The 21,491-nt window shown below is 41.7% G+C and overlaps 1 protein-coding gene across 3 annotated transcripts in view; it reads left to right on the top strand.

The window, feature by feature from the left end:
• TXLNG (taxilin gamma) overlaps window positions 1-20,805 on the top strand; it is a 46,496-nt gene extending 25,691 nt beyond the window's left edge. The window contains exons 4-10 of one of the 3 annotated variants that reach the window (XM_064483374.1): window positions 3,021-3,191; window positions 5,380-5,574; window positions 7,712-7,831; window positions 9,260-9,334; window positions 14,856-14,948; window positions 16,859-16,954; window positions 17,824-20,805. In XM_064483374.1, the coding sequence (XP_064339444.1) occupies window positions 3,021-3,191; window positions 5,380-5,574; window positions 7,712-7,831; window positions 9,260-9,334; window positions 14,856-14,948; window positions 16,859-16,954; window positions 17,824-18,111 (1,038 nt within the window). In that variant the 3' untranslated portion in view covers window positions 18,112-20,805. The remainder of the gene's footprint in view (window positions 1-3,020; window positions 3,192-5,379; window positions 5,575-7,711; window positions 7,832-9,259; window positions 9,335-14,855; window positions 14,949-16,858; window positions 16,955-17,823) is intronic. The other 2 variants (XM_064483375.1, XM_064483376.1) reach the window with 2 other exon arrangements.
• The last annotated feature ends 686 nt before the right edge of the window (window positions 20,806-21,491 follow it).

Genomic DNA, 21,491 nt, shown 5'->3' with positions numbered 1-21,491 from the left:
TAGTGTAGGGGGTGAGCTACTTGACCCAGTGTTGTGACCATAGCAGGCAGTGTTGTGACACATGGATGAGGAGAAGGGGCGGGTAGTCGCCTTGGGCAGACATTCTTAGACACACAGATATTGGGACTTCTGTTCAAGGGCACATTGTGATTCACTGGGTCTGGGTTGGGGCCTGAGAGTCTGCATTTTAACAAGCTCTCAGGTCAGGCTGGTGGTGATGCTGTCAGCCCTTGGATCACACGCCAAGTAGCAAGGGTCTAGGGTGTTTTGTTGGTGTGGGGGGTGGGTATGGTTATTTTTCAGCACCAGTAGTAATTGCTACATTCATTTTATAAGATGTGACACATTGAAGACTTGCTTAGTATCATCTCTTCAATTTAGATTTGTGCTGAACATGTGGAGGATGAAATAGTTACTGTTTCAGAAAATGTTATAAGCCTTCTTTCTTGAAACCACACTCATTTCTTTTAAAAGGTAGAGTATATAGGTTACATAGCAGTGAGGCCATCAGGGTAATAGCCTTTTCCCAAGGATTATTCAGAAAACTTCCCTTTTGCCGTCACTGCTCTGTCTGTTTTGTGACAGCATCATCTGACATCACTGTGCTTGTGGCTCAGACACATAGAAAAGTCCTGTAGAGCGGGTGGAGTGGTGCCTGCGCTGCAGTCAGGATGGTCCACTCGGGGGTCTTGTGGCTGCCACATTTGCCATATGGCGTGGGTTTATGGCACATTTCACTTGCTAAGTGTGGGTACCATTAGGCCTGTAAAATGGTCCTTAAGCACGTTATGGTGCTGTTCTTTCCCATTCCTTAGTTTGTGTAGATTAGTGTAGTATAATAATAAACTTTGATATCTGATTGGGTAAGTGTATCCTTCTCATTTCATCACAAGTATCTTTGTTATTCCTTCCTCTTTACTCTCTATAAAATTTTAGATTCAACTTATTAATTCCATGGGGAAAAAACACCCCTTGGGGATTTTGAAGAGCATTTTATGGAATCTGTGGTTGCATTTAGGGGAGAATTACCAATAGAGCTTAAAAAGTGAATATCCTAATGGAAAAATGAAATTAGATTCTTAGACACCATGCACAATGACTAATTCCAAATGGATTAAGAACCTAAGTGAAATTTTAGATATCATTTAGATTTGTCTAAGTATAGTAACAGGTGACTATTTTTCCAAACTTCGATTAAGAGAAGGATTTCTTACAACACAAAAAGCATTATCAGAAAAGATTGCAGACATTGGCTATGTTGAAGTTAAGACTTTCTGTTCGTCGAAAGACACTTTAGAAGGAAGTGAGAAGACACGTTACAAACTGGGGAAACCATATTTCCAACAAATAATAACCAACAAAAGGTTTAGTGTCAAGAATATCTAAGAAACACCTACAAACAAGTATGAAAATGACAAACACCCCGATGGGAAAGCGAGCAAGAGACACGTAAGAGGCATTTCATAGAAGTGGAACAACATCCATGATGCATCTTAACATAAAGGTACCTAAACATACAGGGAGATGTTCGACCTTATTGATGATCAGGGAAATGCAAATCAGCACCACAGTGAGATACTGTTTCATGCCCATTGTAGTGGCATAAATAAACAATTGTGATTGTATGGAGTTTTGGAGAGGCTGTGTGTCTGCATGATCTCTTACAAATCGCTGATGGGAGAGGTGTATACCAGGAAGCATTTGTGAGAACGTTCGAGCCGCTGTGAGCAGTAGAACCTGGAAACAACCCAAATGCCCACTGACAAGAGACTGGGTCAACAAAGTGTGTTGTGTGCAGTATATAATTTTTAAGTGGAATAGTATACAACCTTTGGGTCAAAGCCAGCAAGGCCTGTTTTTGTACTGCCCCCAAGCTAAGAATGGGTTTATGTCTTTCAAGTGTTGCTTAGAAGACAACCAACACTGGATGGGGTCTGCAAAGCCTCAACTATGTACTTTCTGGCCATTTACAGAAAAGGTGTGCTGTCCCCTGCTCTGGCTGCGTGCAGACAGCCTGGATGAGTCTTAGTGATGTCATCTGCAGCTGTGCTGTCCCCAATAGAACCACGAGCCACGTGTGGCTATTGAAGCTTGAATTCGTTTAAAGAAAAGAAAAAATGTGGTTTCTCAATTGCAGTAGCCACAATAAAGTCAGAACAACTAAAACCAAAACGGTTTCTTTTAGGACCACCCACAGATGACAAAAAGTACAGAGGAGAACAAAGGCCTAGTGAACCCAGGATTCAGGACTGTGGTTACCTCGAATTGGGGAGGGCCGGGGCAGTTCCAGCCCTCCCCCCATCGAGTTACTGATTGTGTGTGCAGATCCTGCAGCCCACGGTCCAGAGTAAGATGACTTTACAAGAGTATTTTACGAAAACAAAACCATGTTTCTGGCAGGAATTTCCATAAAGATGTTCTTAATAGCTGAAAGCATATTGTCTGTAAGGATTCTTGGTATGTTTTGATAGGCCACCAGGTGTCACTCTTGCTCTGGAGATTGTGACTCAGCATCATTTCCTTCAGTAAAAGGTCAGTAAGGCTGCCATCTTATCTGTTAGTGTTGATTTAACCTTGAAATGGATGCATTTGCTCCAGACTTAACCATTGCAGTGATCCCTGTCTCACTAGCCAAGAATCCTGAGGGCTGCTTATTAAGTTCTAATTTAGAGGATAGGATTGTTTCGATAAAGTAGCTTGTGTATGTTTTTCAGGAAAGCAAAATTTGATGATGCTGATTCCTAAAAAGTTTTCCAAAACATCATATTATTTTATTTTTGAAAGGAGCATAGAAATTAAAATTGTTTTTTTCTGCCCTAAATTATTTGCTTGCTTTCCTATCCCAATGGAAAAGAGGTTGGCAGGGTAGCATGGCTTAAAACCATTTAAATAAGATATTACACTACAGTACTGTATTTGGTTTTTGAAAATGTGTTCCATAGTTCTCACTATAATTCTTCCAGCCATAATGCAAAGGTTTTCACTGTACTTCCTAAATGTAAAGTGCTTACTAATTTTAGCTGGAAGAGAGCAGGAATGTTCAGAAGCAAATGAAGATTCTGCAGAAGAAGCAAGCCCAGATCGTGAAAGAGAAAGTTCACTTGCAGAGTGAACACAGCAAGGCTATCTTGGCAAGAAGCAAACTCGAGTCTCTTTGCAGGGAACTTCAGCGTCACAACAAGACATTAAAGGTTCGTTGGTTCCTTTTTCTCTTTTTCAGGAGGGACTGACTTAGCTTAATTTAGTCACTGTGTACCTATTTCAAATCAATTCTTGTCTCTACTTGGAGACAGGTGTGCCACCTTTCTATTTTGCTTGACGTGATGCTTTTTTTTTAATTGAAGTATAGTTGATTTGCAGTGTTGTGTTAGTTTCTGGTGTACAGCACAGTGGTTCAGTTATACATACATATATTTCTTTTCATATTCTTTTTCATTATAGGTTATTACAAGCTATTGAATATAGTTCCCTGTGCTATTATTACACAGTAGGACTTTGTCTGTTTTATACATAGCAGTTTGTATCTGCAAATCACAAAGTCCTAATTCCCCCTCTTCCCCTTTGGTAACCATAAGTTTGTTTTCTATGTCTGTGAGTCCGCTTCGGTTTTGTAAATAAGTCTGTTTGTCTTTTTTTTTAGATTCCACATATATAAGTGATATCATATATTTGTCTTTCTCTGTCTGACTTACTTTACTTAGTATGATAATCTCTAGGTACGTCCATGTTGCTGCAAATGGTATTATTTCATTCTTTTTTATGGCTGAGTTGTGTTCCATTGTGTGTGTGTACATACACATCATCTTCATTCAGTCATCTGTTGATGGACATTTAGGTTACTTCCATGTCTTGCCTATTGTAAATAGTGCTGCTGTGAACATTGGAGTGCATGTATCTTTTCAAGTTAGAATCTTCTCTGGTTATATGCCCAGGAGTGGGATTGCTGGATCACATGGTAACTTTTTTTAGTTTTTTAAGGAATCTCCATATTGTTTTTCATAGTGGCTTTACCAAATTACAGCCCCACCAATGGTGTAGGAAGGTTCCCTTTTCTCCACACCCTCTCCAGCATTTATGGACTTTTTAATGATGGCTATTCTGATTGGTGTGAGGTGATACCTCATTGTAGTTTTGATTTGCATTTCTCTGATAATTAGCAATATTGAGCATGTTTTCATGTGCCTATTGACCATCTGGATGTCTTCACTGGGGAGAGGTCTGTTTAGGTCTACTGCCCATTTTTTGATTTTGTTTGGGCCTGATGCTTCTTAACACACCTCATACCTGCTCATGGGGAACCCAGATGAGGGTGATGTTGAGACCACAGCTTTCCCACTTGGGGCCATGGCTTAGAAAGCTCAAAGTTGCCAGTTTCCTGCTGAGTACTGAGGTAGTTAATTAGCATGTGTGAAAAGTGGACGTGAAGCCCAGTGGGAAAGGGGTCTGGGAAGAGAAACCCACGCTGAGCTCCTCAGGGTCTCTTAGTAGGCTACGCTGCCAGCTGCCCCTGCCTGTCCGGTTCCCCCACTGCCAGATACTTTTAGAAGAGCACTTACACTTTGGCTGATTAAAAGAAGAGGGAGCAGGTACCCAAGGATTAATTGGTACCAACAGGGGAAGAAGGGAGAAGAGCGGAAACACGGCCTGTCTTCGTGTTCGGTTTCCGTCCGATTGTGACTGAGCAGGAAGGCTCAGCAGCCTCCCTGGCTGGGGCAGCGGCCCCAGGCCCAGAACACAGGGGCCCTCGGGAGGTGGGCCTTCACCTGACATGGGAGCTGTTGGTTTTTCTTTGCTTTTGAGTCCTTGGATTTTGATACTCATTCAGATAAGTGGTATTTGTTTCCCACAGCATGTCAACATTTTGATTGGACTGAGAACTGTTTAGGCTTGTAAAGCTCTCTTAACACTTGTATCCTAGCAAGAGGTGGAAGTCAGCTTTTAAGCTGCAGATTCCTTTTGTCCCTTGCTCTCTAGGGAATAAAAGGTGAGACTTAGAAAGTAAGGTGCAAGAAGGAATCGCTCTCTTCAGGCTGATTTCAGATCCTGCCCTGAGGAACCAGTGAGGGGGAGGGCATTTGGGAACCCAGCGTGGAGGAAGCCAGTGCTGGGGGGGAGGGGGAAGCTCCTTCCTGGTCTGATTTTAGGTGGCCACGTAGCAGTATTTTAGAGCCGGGTAGTCTGCATCTCTCTGATTATCTACTTGGGAGAACCTGCCGGCTTTTAAATGAGAGCCTTCTGGTCACAGATAAAGGGAAGGAATTCTAGGTCAGAAGCAGCACTTCTGGGCAGCCGTAAATGAACCCCCATAGTGGGAGCATCTTTTGTGAGTGTCTCATCTGTAGGTCTGCACCATTAACAGAAGTTATTTTGGGTAATAAGGAAGAAAACATGCAACAGGCACGAGAGGAGGAAGAAAGACGGAAAGAAGCCACTGCACACTTCCAAATCACTTTGAATGAAATCCAGGCGCAGCTGGAACAACATGACATACACAACGCCAAGCTCCGCCAGGAGAACATTGAGCTGGGAGAAAAGCTGAAGAAGCTCATCGAGCAGTATGCGCTGCGGGAGGAGGTAGCGGCATTTGCCTGTTTAGGCGGCTTCTCATCATTAGCGAGGACTTCTCCCTCCACTGCTCTTGTCACAGGTGTTGTCGAAGTTGTGTGCATGCGCAGTGGGAGCGGGGCATTGGGTAGGAAAGGCTCAGCCTCCTCGTGGACAAGATTCTTTGGGATCATCACTTGATGGCCCAGGAGTCAGTGGATTTGGGTGTGTGAGGCAGTTCCTTGGAGGCATGTTAAGCACTACTGGTCTTCCACGTGATGCTGGAAAATTATGATTTTAGCAGAGATTTTTTCCCCTTTATCTAGACTAATAATGAATAAATATTTGGCCCCAAAATACCCCATATCTCAGAAAACTATGATAGTCTGTACAGTCTAGACTACCATTGCATCACAACTCTGGCTCAGATTTTTTTTTCCTAGTGGGAGTTTTATACTATTTGGGAGAAAAAAAGAACCTATTTCTAAACCCTCATCCAGCCATTGAAGTAAGTTTACTGGAAGGATCTGTGGCTGCTCACGTTGGCCATTGGCTTCCAACTAAGACTTTTACAAGCTAGGACGTCTGGACATGGTGTCTAGATTAGAAACAAATAAGTGCTAATGTGCTTTTCAAGGTTCTTACCTTTTAGAGGTCAAATAGGCAGAATTAGAAGAGGTTAGGTTTTTTTAAATGATGCATCTCCCTGCCTTTTAAGTTTGTAAAATGTTCTTTTATGTGTATTGTATCCTTTACACAGATAGATTGAAATAATGTTTTTAAAAAGGTTATGGCATCTCTGGGATATTTTACCCAGTTTTCAAGCCAAAATTGAGATTATATTAATTTAGACTTTTATATATAGCCTTTTAAAAACTAGTTGTTTCTTAAAAGATTTTCTTTTTATCATTCTCTGCTTCTTCTTGCTTTTTTTTTTAACTTCTTATTATGGAAAATCACAAAGAAAAGTAATCACCTGGCTTCAGCAGATGAAACCATATTTTCAGCTATATTCACATCACCTTCCCCTGGGTTATTCTGAAGCAAATCCAAGGTGTCGGTCCATTCATATGTATTTGAGGGTGTACGTCAAAAGAAGGGTTCATTTTCAGACATGACCACAATACCATTTTCACACCTAAAAATTAATAATAATATTAAATATCTGGTCATTGTTTAAATTTTTGTTTCCTCAAAAAAATGAAAAAATCTATTTAAATCGAGATGCACTTTAGGCCCATCTGTTTCACTGTGTGATAGGGAGTCTCCAACATAAAGATTTCCTTTTCTCTCTCTTTTATTATTAACAGTGTGTTTGTTGAAGAAACTTTGTTTTGTCCTAATGAATACATTTTCTATTAGATTATAAAGCAGTCAATTTTCTTAAAGTTATTCTTTTAGTTTGTTGTTTACATATGACAGTCTGCTACATTATAGATACAGAAAATTTGAAAGATATATGCTTAAATCACATTACTTGTGCATATGATTCATTTTGAATATTATTGAATGTTTTTTCTTTGATCAGGAGGAATTACTCTTTCTGATTTTGAGAAGGGATGTTCTGATGTCTTTATTGTACATAAATGACTGCTTAACAATTTCACTTGGAGGTAATAATGGCCTTTTACCAAGTATCTGATAAGCGCCCAGCCCCAAGCACCTTCCATAGTGTGACCATTGCATTGGCTTGTGCAGTTGTGTGGTGCAGGTGTGGTTCCCCGCCCAGGGGTGAGTGGACTGAGGTTCAGCAAGGGGGGACGTTGCCCGGGGCCATTCCTACCGTCACAGTGTGCTGCCTCCAACTGAGAAATTTAGGGGAATTTAATGGAGAGAAAAAAGTATTCAGGAATTATGTGTATGGTGGATGGGTTTCACGGTTTGATCTCCTTATCCATCTTTATCTCGATAAAGTTTGAGCTTCATTTTCACCTTTGGGCAGAAATAGGAGATACGAGCCCAGCTGCTGAGGCGCTGAGGGCTCACCTCTGGGGGTAGGGCCCAGGGTCTGTGAGCTGCTGCAGACGGACAGACAGCTGCTGTAACCAGCTCTCGTGGGATCGGCACGAAAAGCAGGGTCATGAGCCAGGTCTCGTAACTTGTGTTGTTTCCTCGTCATTATGTCCCTTTTTTTGTTAAGTGACGGAAGACACTTTACTTTCCCCAGCACATTGATAAAGTGTTTAAACATAAGGAACTGCAGCAACAGCTTGTGGACGCCAAGCTTCAGCAGACGACACAGCTGATAAAAGAAGCTGATGAAAAACATCAAAGAGAGAGAGAGTTTGTAAGTGCTGTCTCTTAAAAAAAGAATTATCGCCAAAAGAAGGGCCAGTGCCGTCTAAAGCGTTTAAACTTACTCTACATTTGATGTAGCCCTGGGTTGTGCTAATTGGTTTTTTCGCTCTAGATTGTGAAGGGTGTGTGTGTGTGTGTGAAAGCATTAGTGTTTTATTTCTATTTAACTTTATATACAAAAGATACACTGGACTGGTGTAGTGGTCACCAAATTAAAGAATTATACCAGTATTTAGCATATTAAATCTGGGAATTCAGTTTAATATTGAGCTTTCCAAAGATAAATCTACTACATTCTGTTACACTTTGTTTTCAAACAAGTAACTCAAAACTAGAGAAATTATTTGTTTACTCTGGTATAATTTTCTGATAAAATTTTAGCAGAATTCTCTATACCCTAATAACTCAGCATTGTTCCCAGAATGTGTGCTCAGGTTATCTTTCCTGTCAATAATTGTGAACACAGTGGGATCTCGTTGGGTATGTATATTTAACACGTGCAAATTTAACTCTACCTGCTTAACCAAAAACATAGTGAAAGTCAGAAATGACTATGATAATGAGGACTGTTGCATCCACTTTTCACTTGAGTAACCTAGGCCCCGAGGTGAGCCTGTATGAAGACTTGGTTCCTGAGCAGCCCTGGTGACGTGAACATACCATGCTGAGTGTGAGTCTAGGGTTAAGAGAGACATTTTTTGCACACATGGTCCTTCCACATGATGTGACGGCACCATCCCGTGCGTAACTGAGGAGACAGTTGTCGTTTCCCAAGTTGGAATATAAATTTCATATATAACCACACACGAATGCACAACACACATATTTCTGGTTGGTTTTAAGGACTTCTCAATACTTACTGGACTAAGTGTGACATTTTACTTCAGGGACTGCATTTCACAGCTGCCTGCTCTACAACTTCACTGTGTAATTTTCCTAGACTCGAGTATATAAATGGAAGTTCCCCTTCCTTTACCCCCACTTTAAAAAGTGATCAGAAACCAGAAATCATTGTTTTGCTCTGTAACCTTTCACCCTGCCTTGTCTTGCCTCTCATGGGGTACAGGGGCTTTCTAAATCACCCAGATAACGTTAAGATTCCTACCCATGTTTTCTGCTAATACTAGACTTCTAATTATTTTCACCTAAAACACAACAATTTAACCCTAAGTTTTATAAAACTATTAGGCCTCCAGGGTACTTTTTCTAAGCAATAAAAGATTATTCCTACATTCTTACGTGTTGACAATGGAACAGATCAAAGAGATGGGTAATTGGCAATTGATGTGATGGAGTGTTTCATTTATAGACTCATGATTCTTAATGAGTGGAAGGATTAAGCCTAACTGGTGGTTGGACATTGTAGTCTTATTTGTAATTACTATCAGTATTTTGCCAGAATGTTTCTGTTTTCTAGTTATTAAAAGAAGCAACAGAATCGAGACACAAATATGAACAAATGAAACAGCAAGAAGTACAACTAAAACAGCAGGTAACTTGACAGCAGGGGTAGTAGAATTTGTAAGAAAAAAAATCTGTGGTTCATTTGATACATACTGTGAATCTCCTCTTGGATGCTTTTGCTTGTTGCCAGCAGACCTGAGAGTAGATCTCCTGTCCCTCTTGGAATTTTCTTCTCCATTTAGGGTGATCACCTCACCCCGATTTGCCCAGGACTTTCCTGGTTGTAGCACCCCAAGCCCCGCGTCCCAGGAACCAGGCAGGTGGAACAGCTGGTCCTGTGATCTGCAGAACCCTCCTCCAGTATCCCACATACTTCCTCCCTCCCTCTCTTCCCACATGTGTCAGCTGATTTCCAACTAAAGAAAAACTGATAAACCTTCAGATTTTAGTTCTTTTGTATAAGATGAACCAAATGAAACTGCTGATACCTGACTTACTTGACCTACAAAAAGGCAATTTCATATCGTGTAACCAAAAATCTATAGAATTTTGCGCTATGAGCATGTAACCTATTTTAAAAACTGCCTATTGACCATGCAGCCACTCCTCGGTAGAGCTGTGGGGGTGGTGTCCACCTTAATGGGGGACTCCTGACTTTTCTTCCTTCCTTTTTTTTTTTTAAGTATACTAGACAGTATCGTTAACTGTAGTCGCCATGCTGCACTTTCCATCCCTGTAACTTGTTCATGTTATAAATGAAAGCGTGCACCCTTCGACCAGCTCCTCCCCCTTTCTCCCCACCCTCCACCCCTGTCAACCACCATTCTGCTCTCTGTTTCTGTGAGTTTGGCTTTTTTACATTCTACATGTAGGTGAGATCATACAGTATTTAGTACTCGTCTTTTTGTGTCTCACTTATTTCACTTAGCATAATGCCTCAACATCCATCCGTGTTTTCACAGATGGCAAGATTTACTTATTTTTTAATGGCTGAATAAGATTCCGTTGTGTATAAAAACCACATTTTCTTTATCCATTCTTCTGTCAGCGGATACTTAAGTTGTTCCCCTGTCTTGGCTGTTGTGAATAATGCTACAGTGAAGGTGGGGGTGCAGATAGCTCTTTGATATCCTGTTTTTCATTTTCTTTGGATTTATACCCAGAAGTGAGATTGCTGAATCATATGGTAGTTCTATTTTTGATTTTTTGAGGAGCCTTTATACTGTTTTCCATAGTAACTGCACTGATCTACATTCCCACCAACACTACACAAGTGTTCCCATTTCTCCACATCCTCACCAGCACTTGCTATCTCTTGTCTTTTTTTTATTAAAGACATCCTGATAGGAGGTCTCTGCCAGTTTTTATTTTATTTTATTTTTGGTTGGGGGAGGTAATTAGGTTTATTTATTTATTCTTAGAGGAGGTACTTGGGATTGAACCCAGGACCTCATGCATGCCAAGCATGTGCTATACCACTTGAGCTATACCCTACCCCTTCTCTGCCAGTTTTTAAATTGGATTTTTGTTTTTTTGCTGTTGAGTTGTGTGAGTTCCTTATATTTTTTGGATATTAACCCTTTATTGGATATATTGTCTACAGATATTTTCTCCTATTCTATAGGTTGCCTTTCATTTTATTGATTATTGTTTTTTTGTGTGTGCAGACGCATTTTAGTTCAATGTAGTCCTACTTGTTGATTTTTGCTTTTGTTACTTGTATTTTTGGTGTCATATCCAAAAATTCATTGCCAAGACCACTGTCAGGGAACTTTTTACCTATGTTTGCTTCTGGGAGTTTTATAGTTTCAGGTCTCAAGTTTAAGTCCTTAATCTATTTCAAGTTAATTTTTGTGAGTGGTGTAAGATAGCAGTCCAGTGCTAGTCTTCTGCACTTGGTTATTCAATTTTCCCAACAACTTTTATTGAAGAGACTGTCCTTCCTCGTTCAATATGCTTGGCTCCCTTGGCAAATACTAGTTGACCATATTTGTATGGGTTTGTTTCTGTCCTGTTGGTCTGTGTCTCTGCTTCTGTGCCAGTAACCTATTGTTTTGGTTTGTAATAAAGTTAGAAATCAGGGAGCATAATACTTCCAGCTGTGTTCTTTCTCCAGGTTGCTTTGGCTATTTGAGCTCTTTTGTGGTTTCATACCATTTCTAGGATTATTTGTTCTATTTCTGTGGAAAATGCCATTGGAATTTTGATAGAGATTGCATTCAATATGTAGATGGCTTTGGCTAGTGTGGATATTTTTAACAATATTAATTCTTTTTTTGTATATATATTTTTATCAAAGTATAGTCAGTTTGCAGTGTGTCGATTTCTGGTGTACAGCACAATGCTTCAGTCATACATGGACATAAATATATTCTTTTTCATAGTCTTTTTCACCATAAGTTAAATATTGATTCTTCTAATCCATGAACACAGGCTATCTTTCCACTTATTTTTGTCATCTTCAGTTTCTTTCATCAGAGTCATAGTTTTCAGTGTATAGATCTTTCATTTCCTTGGTTAAATTTATTCCTCAGTATTTTATTGTTTTTGATGCTATTGTAAATAGGATTATTTTATTTTTTAAATATTTTGTTGTTAGTGTATAGAAACACAACTGATTTCCGTATGTTGATTATCGTATCCTGAAAACTTACTGAATTTGTTGTAACAGTTTTTAGTGCATTCTTCAGGATTTTCTCTATATAAAGTCATGTCATCAGCAAACAGACTGTGTTACTTCTTCCTTTCTGATTTGGATGCTGTTTCTTTTTTTTTTTTCTTATCTAATTGCTCAGGTTACAAATTCCAGTATTGTGTTAAATAGAAGTGGTGAGAGTGGGCACCCTTGTTTTGTTCCTGCTCTTAGAGGGAAAGCTTCCACCCTTTCACTGTAGAACATGTTATTAGCTGTGGGTCTCTCATATATGACCTTTATTATATTGAAGTATGTTCCTTCAATACCTAATTTGTTTTTATCCTGAATCGATAATGAATTTTAGCAAATGTTTCTTCTACATCTGTTGAAATGATCTTGGGATTTTTGTCTCATTCTGTTCTTTTCATGTGGTGTATTACATTTGTTGGTTTACCCTATGCTGAACCATCCTTGCTTCCCAAGATGAATCCCATTTAATCATGGCATGTGATTTTTTTTTTAATGTGTTGTTGAATTCAGTTTGCTGATACTTTGTTGAGAATTTTTGCATCTATATTCATCAGGGATGTTGGCCTGTGATTTTCTTCTAGTGTCTTTTTCTGGCTTTGGTATCAGGGCAATACTGGCCTTGTAAAATTAGTTTGGGAATGCTCCTGTCTCCTCAATTTTTTGGAAGAATTTAAGAATTGGTCTTAGGCCTTCTTTAAATGTTTGTTAAAATTTGCCGCTGAAGCCATTTGGGCCTAGGCTTTTCTTTGTTGCCCCCCTGCCCTTAGGTTTGTTCTGATGCAGTCTTTCTCTGTGGGCGCCTTGTGTAAAGACTTTCCATGTCTTTATGGACAGATGAAAATTAGGCATTTGTACCTATAATTCTCCCTGTTTCAGAAAAACTTAACTAGATAACATTCTGTTGAAAAAAGTATTGCTCATTTAAAAAGATTATTATGTAATAAGTTTCTTTGACGTGAGGACTCTAAATTTATAGTTCTAAAATGTAGACTGGCCTAAATCTTTATGAGTGCTTTTGGTCTTTGGGCACACTTTACAGTGTGGTGATACTCATTTCCTATAAAGCTAGTCTAACTTAGAGTGAAAATTCAAGAAATCTTTTGAACTTTCCACCATAAGTTATCGTGCTTAAATGCTTCTAGGAAATGTGAGCCCCTTATTAGCCTTATAAATTCAGCCATCCATATAAATGGAAAAGAGAATCCATGTGGGAAAGTACACACAATCTATATATGGCTTCGGAGGATGGCCTTACATCGAGGGTCACGGCTAACTCTCCAGTGCAAGGCACCAGAGGCTCTTCCTCTGGGGTCACAGGCAGCTCCCGTGCTGTTGTACTGGTACCAGTGCAACTTCTGTTGTCTGTGATTGGTGTCACTCTGAGTTATGTCATCTGATCATTAGTTTGTTTCTTTTGTTGCCACCTCTTCCTTTTCCTGCTTCCACAATGTGTCTGTCTCTTCCAAGAGTTGATCTCATTCTTTGCTCCTACCGAGTCTGTTGCCAGGCTTTGTTGATGATCTCTTACTCTTATTGGTGTGTTTTGACCACTGTTTTGTAATCTAGGTACGTAAGTCCAAGGTGGTAGTTGCCACTTACTAACTGCCCCGTGTGGGCCACACTGAACTCTGATGGGACAGTACACCCGCATGTTCCATCTTTGATAAAAACAGACCACACTAAGACGGCCCTAACTTCTGATCTTCTTCAAGTGCCACAGCGGCTCCCTCCAGCTGCCTGAGACCCGCCATCCTTCCGAAATCCTCTGCGAAATCCTCTGCACTCTTCGCTTTGTCCCTACGTTTCTCTTGGTCCTTGTCCCCCGGCCTCACCTTTCTGCCAGCTTGTGCTTTGGCTGTCTTACCGGCATCCCCGCCTCTCATCACTGGGAACGTCAGGTCTGCATCTCCCCGGACCCTGGCCCGCCTGACCTTGCGGGGAGCTGCTTCCTCTCTTCCTCGCCCCGCCCGTGTGGCTGCTGCTGTTGGCTGCTCCCCTTACAGCACTGCTGAAAGCCACAGCAGCACGGCGCTCATGCTGTTTCTTGGCCTCTGGTGATCTTTTATTCTCCTCTGCTTTCTTGATACTCATTGTGTGATCTTCAGCAAAGCGCTTTCTTCCTCTGGGCCCGTTTCCTCATCCTGAAATAATGTAGTTACGTTAGATGGGTCCTGAGGGTTCCCTCTTGGTCTAAAGTGAAATAATTCAGCCTGCGCTAGAGACTTAGCCCAGCCACCATTCCGTCCTCAGCCGCACTGCGCCTCCCCTGTCCCCTGGCTTCTCTGAACTCTTCCTGGGGAGAAGAGTGTGCCTCCATAGTCTACTGCTTCCCTTGTCGAGTAGCATTATTTTCCCAGTTAGAATAACAGTTCTTTGAGGGTGAGAGTTAAAAGAAAAATCAGTTTCTACCTTTTTTAGCTTTTTTCTCCTAACTACTCCCACTGAATTCTTTCTCCCCCAACCAAGCCAATTCTTTGGCTTCTGTTTCATTTTCCTGCCTATGTTCAGGAAAGAGATATCCTGAGTATCAAGCTAAGAACGGTGCAGGTGGTATTCCAAAAAAAAGGATCATTTTCCAGGGATAGTTTTTCAGATATAAGGAGAGAGTGTAGTTCATAAAAGATTAGTTGTATGAAATTTACAGCTATTCCTTGTCCTCCTGGTTTTATGAAAATTGGTGGAATGGAGCTAATAAATATTTGTATATTTTAAACACATCTAAAGATGGTAAGGTCAACAAAACTTCCTGTTTCAGTGCATTTCAGTGGGTTATTAAAACTGCAGCCATTGATGTCTGTCTGATGTTGAGGATTGAGTGCGCGTCTGTTTTTATTTCTGTCACTTACACCAAGTAATTGTTCAACCATGTTATGTTGTTTTTAAAAATTTGGGATTTGAAATCATTTACCTAGAACTCAAAATATTTCATACTTGTTTTCCATAGCTTTCTCTTTATATGGATAAGTTTGAAGAATTCCAGACTACCATGGCAAAAAGCAATGAACTGTTTACAACCTTCCGGCAGGAAATGGAAAAGGTATTTGCGTATTTTTAGTGCAGCATTACCTAAAAGGGAATTTATGTAAGAGACTTTTTCCCCCCAGGCCATTTGGAGGGGGTAATTAGGTTTGTTTATTTATTTCTATTTGTTTAAATGGAGGTACTGGGGATCGAACCCAGGACCTCCTGCATGCTAAGCATACACTCTACCACCGAGCGCCTCCATATAAGAGGCTCTTTTAAGCACAGTCACTACTTGGACGAGTTCATGTCATTATGGTACTGTCTTTGTTTATCCTTTCTGATCCTCCAGTGGCATCACATGTAGTCATTTTGCCCTCAGTAGTACCCCACGTAGCTAGCGATTTCTAGGCTCTTAAGATTCTGTCCTTATTAAAGTTAATTCCTCTATTAAATACAATTTGTTGTTAGAAATAAAGTGGTTTCTTTTTCGTTTGTTGTGTCTTTTGTTTTCTTTACTTCAGGTAATTACACCCCACCCCACCCCAACACACACACACCCTTTTCCCAAAGCTCTGTGTTCTTGGAAATTTTAGTAACTACATATTTTGGTTGGTTGATGTATATAAATACATATACATATCAGTGTTTCTACTTTTTTCTCAGTAACACTCCCACTGAATTATTTCTTCCTCAACCAAACCTATTTGGCTTCTGTTCGATTTTGCTGCCTGCATGGAGAAAAGCGATATCCTTGGTCTTAAACTAAGAACCAAGATGTATATACATATACACACACACACACACACACATACATATCAATCCATCTATCCTTATTTTACTTGGCATAGTCCCCTTGGAGGTGTTTTAGGAGGGAGGTGGGCGGGCAGTGGCACCGTATGGGTGGCGGTGAGGGACTGGGGTGCGCTGTCTGGGGTCAGGCCCTGGTTGCATCGAATAGTGTGTGACTGAGGACAAGTGGTTCAGCCTTTCTGTGCCTTCCTTGTTAAAAATAAGAAAAATACCTGCCTTTCATAAAGGAGAGTGTTTCAGACAGCGCTTAGCCATGTTAAGTGCTCAAATGACCACCTTCAGGTATTTTTAGACCCAGTAATCTGGAGAATTCGGTGCGCAGGTCTGCCTGCCGGTGCTCAGCCGAGGCCCCTGCTGAGCCAAGTTGAGCACAGAGGACGCCCCAGCCCGCCATCCCTCTGGACCCGAGTGCGCTGGTCCCATCATCTGCATCCCCTGTACCCCAACTGGGACCAGAGCTGGGTGCCATCAGTGCACAGAGGACTCCTGAAAATGGGTCCGTTGACAGGCAGAAATCTCAGTCTGAATTTCTGAAAACGGGGTCCTTGTAGAACATTCCCCTGATTTTTGGACCCATTTTCTTTTTTGTAAAGTCTGGAGTGGAGTGAAGCAGCCTTGTGACTTGTGAGGATAACCAAAGCTCGGGAGGAACACTGTTCCCTTTTCTTAGTCCCTGGAATCTGTCCCTTGTCCTGAGCCTGCTGTGCTCCTGGAGGGGGTGGCAGAGCCCCAGTTCTTAAATCTTCAGGGTGGGGGTGGGAGCTGTCCTTCCAAGAGTCACGTGAGTTAGTGGAAGGAAACTCACGAATATGGATACTCTTTCATAGGACTTGGGGAGGAGGGCTCGCCTCGTGTCCCCCCGGCTGGAGTGAAATGCGTTCCAGCACCAGTGAGGCTTCAGAGCATGCTGGCTGACAGCTTCCTCCACGTTGCTGCCTCTGAAATTGAGATTTAATTTGGTTTTCTCACAATACGAATCTCCATTTTGTTTCCTGCTGCCGCCACCCTGGTAGCTTCTGAGATGAGCTCTGCCACCAGCAGACAGCACTGCTGTCCCCCTGGCGAGGCAGGTGCAGTGATGAGGGCAGGAAGGAGCGGACTTTCTTGTGGTGGGACGGGGTGTAGAGATAAATGGAACTGAGAGCTTAAATCTGAAATTGTGTTGATCCACAGATGACAAAGAAAATTAAAAAACTGGAAAAAGAAACAATAATATGGCGGACCAAATGGGAAAACAATAACAAAGCACTTCTGCAAATGGCTGAAGAGGTGAGGTGATTTCCCTCGACTGGGGTTTGTTCTTAGTCATGGGGATTCATGATGTTCAGGTAAGGTACCTCACAGGGCAGGGGACGTGTGTTGTGACACTGCTGTCACCGCTGAGGACTCTGGCCAGAGTTAGAGTATAACCTGTCCTGGCGGTAGTTAGGCTGCAGGCGTCGGGCCCCTGGCGAGCTGTTGGCTTTCCAGCAGCTCAGCCTGTGTTAGGCTCCAGCTTGGAGACCAGGGAGGTTGGGGCTCCACCCAGAGGTGGGTTCCTGGGGTCTGGGCTGAGGTCAGGGAGTTGGCCTCAGATTTTGCACTGGGAGCCTGGGTGACCGGCCCAGCTGCCTTTCTTTCTGCCGTGACTTAGTCTTTTCAAAAAGGCACCGTCGGATTTTTGGGCAGTTTTGTGCAGCAGAAGTGTACTGTTTACAAACATGAAATATCACACCTTGAATCTTGTTCTCATCTGAGGATTGGTAAAACAGAAATCTGTAGAAATAAGATGAGTCCTTCTCTATACTTAATCAGAGCTTTAATTTTTTATCTGCTAGTCTTTGTCTTGAATTTCCTTAATATTTCATCACTATGAAATGTTCTTACAAGATGATTTTGCTTACTTTCGAGAAACATGAAAAGAGGGGATTTAGTTCTGTCACCCTAGACCGACGTTAGTTGTGCAAAGTATCATCTGGTGTCGTGGGGATGTGTGCAGAATGCAGCTGGCCAGAACATTAGGAGGGGTTCGACGGAATTGAACATGTTCGAGAGGTGATCAAACAAGTGACTCAAAACTACTTCATTTTTCTACCCAGTAACCCAGTTTGTATTCAGTGAGGTTACATAAATCCTGCCTTCTTTGTCCCTCTTGACAGAAAACTGTCCGTGATAAAGAGTATAAGGCCTTTCAGATCAAACTGGACCGGCTCGAGAAGCTGTGCCGGGCCCTGCAGACCGAGAGGAACGAGCTCAACGAGAAGGTGGAGGTCCTAAAGGAACAGGTGTCGGGCAGGGCGGCGGGCGCGGGCCCGGGCCTGGGCCCAGCACCGCTGGGGCCCCAGGCCTGCGCCGCCCGTGCTTCCCCCGACCAGCCGCGCCCCTGGCCCAGCGCCCCAGCCGGGGGTGCCCCGGAGGCCGCGCCCGGCGTCGAGCTAGTTGACTGAGACGGAGTGCGATCACTGTACCGAGAGCTCTATTTTGTGGATAACTTTCTCTGCTAGTAGTTGACTATTGGTTTTGTGGTGAAAATTTTCTTACTTTTTCTACTATATCTGTATTTTCTTAGAACTACTGGACTGATGTGGTACGGGAGGCTGCTCGGCAGTTTGCATAGTTTGACTCTCCTCGGCCGCGTGCGCGCCTCCCGCCGCCGCCTCCATCGGGTGCATGTGCTCACGGCCTTGTCCTCTCCCCCGCTCCTTGCGCACAACTGTCCGAATTCAAATTTCACTCCAGACAGGGCCGACCAGCGAGGGAACTTTGTTCTGATAATGGTTCCTTGATGTGAAAACAATACTCTAAGTGCCCTGGCCTCCCCCATCAATATTATTCAAAAGAAAATATCAAGAGGATTCGTTTTTGTCTGATGGCCCAATTAAATGCCAAGTAAAAATAAAACTCTGGGCTTGGGTCAGAAGCAAACACAGCATATTTGATTCAGATTAGCTGTTTGATATTTGTATCACTTGACAAATTGAGATAGATGACCACAAGCCTGGAATTCTGAGTTTGGGCAGACTATGTACATAAAGGTGTAACTTTTAAACAAAGTAGTATATACAGGCAAATCATCTGAGGAACAGGCTCAATAATTATGTGACGAAAAAAACAGTTGTTCTGGTTTCAGGTTAGAAGCAGTGTGTGAATTTGGATCACCTGGAAGCCAGCTGTGTTGGGAGCCTGGTGCTTGGTTTGCTTTCCGTTTGGGATTTGGGTGCACACCCTTCAGTTACCAGGGAAAGCTGTCACTGAAAGTCCTTTGTTGGTTTAAGACGACGAGGATAAAAGCACGTGTAGCTTTTGCCAAGTGGGAATCCCTCCACGACCTTCTGGCTACTTAAAAGTGGTGTTCAACTGTTCCGAGGGTCCTGCCAGCACAGTTCTCTAGGGTTGGGATTTTTTTTCCCTCCCCTCCAGGGTTTTTAAAAGGGAATTTTAATTACGACTATGCTAACTGAAACTGATTTCAATTACAAAACAAAGACAGGGAACTAGCATTTTTAACTTTGGAGAAACTTAGCAGAGTTAAGTAGCCACGATCTAATTACTTAGGCTTTCAGTCTGTTTCTCACCCTTAGTTTTTTCCCCCCTTAAGGAAAAGAACCCCAGTATTATCAAGGTCTCTACACTTGGAATGGGGGGCTTTGGAAATGCAGCACATCACTTTTGGATTCGTTCTTTAACTTCCTTTGTTCTTCACAATGTTGAATGTGACCGAGTTTATACACACCATTAACCAGGCTGCACTGATGAGAGTTTTGACTTTATCCCTGGTATAATTTGCATTGAAATACTTCGTGAAATAAAAAGGCTCTGCTAGAACTGATGTTAGCACATTCCACTGAGCGAAACTGACACTTCTTACATTGCTTACTGGACTGAATAAACTTTCTGTCCAGTTAAAAGGGTTTTTCTCTGTTAAAGTTTTATTTGTCCTGTCACATTCATGATCTAAACTGGGTTGAAAAGAATTGAAAATTGCCAAATAGATAGGAAACAGCGCCTGGAGTGGAGGATGATTATCTGAGCTTCCATCAGGTTAATCAAGGGGTCAGACGGTGGCAGAAAAGAAACCCACAAAGTCAGTTATCTAATTACTGTCAAAATGAGTCTTTGCCTCCTCCAGCAGCCTCTTTGGCTACTAAATGAAATACTGGACTCATTTCCCCAAGAGGAAATTAAGGTATGTATCAGAAATGCACTCTACTGTAAGATTAGTACTAATGATCCCATTTCACAGGACCTCTGCTGGATGAACAGCTCTTCCATTTTAAGCCATTTGTGTAGCCCACCACATTTCTTTGTGGTGCTTGTCCTGTGTGGAAGATTGTAAACCTCGGACCTGTTGCCTGTTTTCACAGGCTTTATAAAGCAATGTGATTCACAGTACTTGGCCTGCTGCTTTTGGCTTCCTATGTATTTTTAGCTAGATGCTATCATGGTGTTTAAAGGATATGGATTCTGTCCGGGATGCTTTTGGTGTCCTTTCAGAATCTTTCCTCCCGTTACCCTGTAAATAAATACAGACGGGACCCTCTGACAAGGACATGCTCCTAAAGCAACCACCTCGCCAGCCCAGTGTTGTGGCTTTGTAGCACACCCTGTTCCTACCACATTCTAGAACACTGTATTGTTACCAGGCTGGCTCAGAAAAGGTTGAAATGTCAAAAATCACTTCAACTGCATTTGTTGCACCATCATGGAATCTTGCTATGTATTATTTATAGTGACAGGAGACTCTAAGGAGTAGAGAAAACTTGGGTCCTGGATAATGGACCATTTCATCCTCAGACTTGTAGGAGTACATTTCTTGGTCTTGAGACCAGTATTTTTTAGTTATGTATGCAACTGCCTTTATTACACCTGGTTATCAGTTCAATTCTCAGGTGTTGCAGAAAAATCTACCTCTTTCAGACTGTAGATGGAAATAACTGTGAAAAAACGATGCAGATATCTTCTAGTTTGTGCTAAACACACTGCTTTATTTTTACAGCCCACGTCTTTCATGAGGATACAAATTGTTGAGGCAGTCTTGTTTTGCTTTTCAAAGACATTTTGTAGAGATTTTTCACTAATGTGAATCTGATTTTATCTACTCAATTCTGTATAGATTAAGTAAATATGTATGATAAATTTAACAGCTTCTGTGTATTCTTTTGTTGCCCGTGTGAAGACATTAACCCAGCTATCTTTAATCATAAAGTAAAACTTCTGGCCTAAATTTATTTTGTTACATTTCTAATCAGTTGTTCTCCTTCAAAGCTAAGAAGAAAAGGTACTTTTTCTAAATATCATGGCCCAAAGACAGTTGTAGATACTGCTTCTTGGGCCCTAAAAGGTGGTTTCATTATTGTACGTTCTAAGAAAGAGGCAGGGCAGCAGCCACTCTGGGTGACGCAAGTTTTTGTGTAGCTAGACTTCTATTAGTACCTTTTTGTAAACCACTAAAGTAGATGACTAGAAAAAAAATTCTACAGCGTAGCTGCTGTCAAATATTTACAGATCTATAAGGACTATGGATTTCTCCAGTTTGGGCAGCTGTTAGAACACTACAGGTGTGCCTAGCTGAAAAAGAAAGTGGGTACATACACAGAGGCGCATAGGAAAAGACCTTGATGGTGAGCAAAAAGTGTCTGAGCACGTACAATCAAATGTAACAGGTTGGCAAGCCTTTTTTCTGAGTCAGGTACTGAGTATTTTAGGATTAGTGGGCTCCAAGGTCTGTATGGTGTAGTTCTGGTGGTTTTTTCCCTCAACAACTTTTAAGAATCAATGTAAAAACCACCCCTAGATGGCAGTCCTTACAGAAGAGGTTGATGGCCAA

Source organism: Camelus dromedarius, chromosome X (genome assembly GCF_036321535.1).
Source record: "Camelus dromedarius isolate mCamDro1 chromosome X, mCamDro1.pat, whole genome shotgun sequence".
In the NCBI taxonomy this organism is placed as follows: domain Eukaryota; kingdom Metazoa; phylum Chordata; class Mammalia; order Artiodactyla; family Camelidae; genus Camelus; species Camelus dromedarius.
This window is presented reverse-complemented; position numbering and strand designations above follow the sequence as displayed.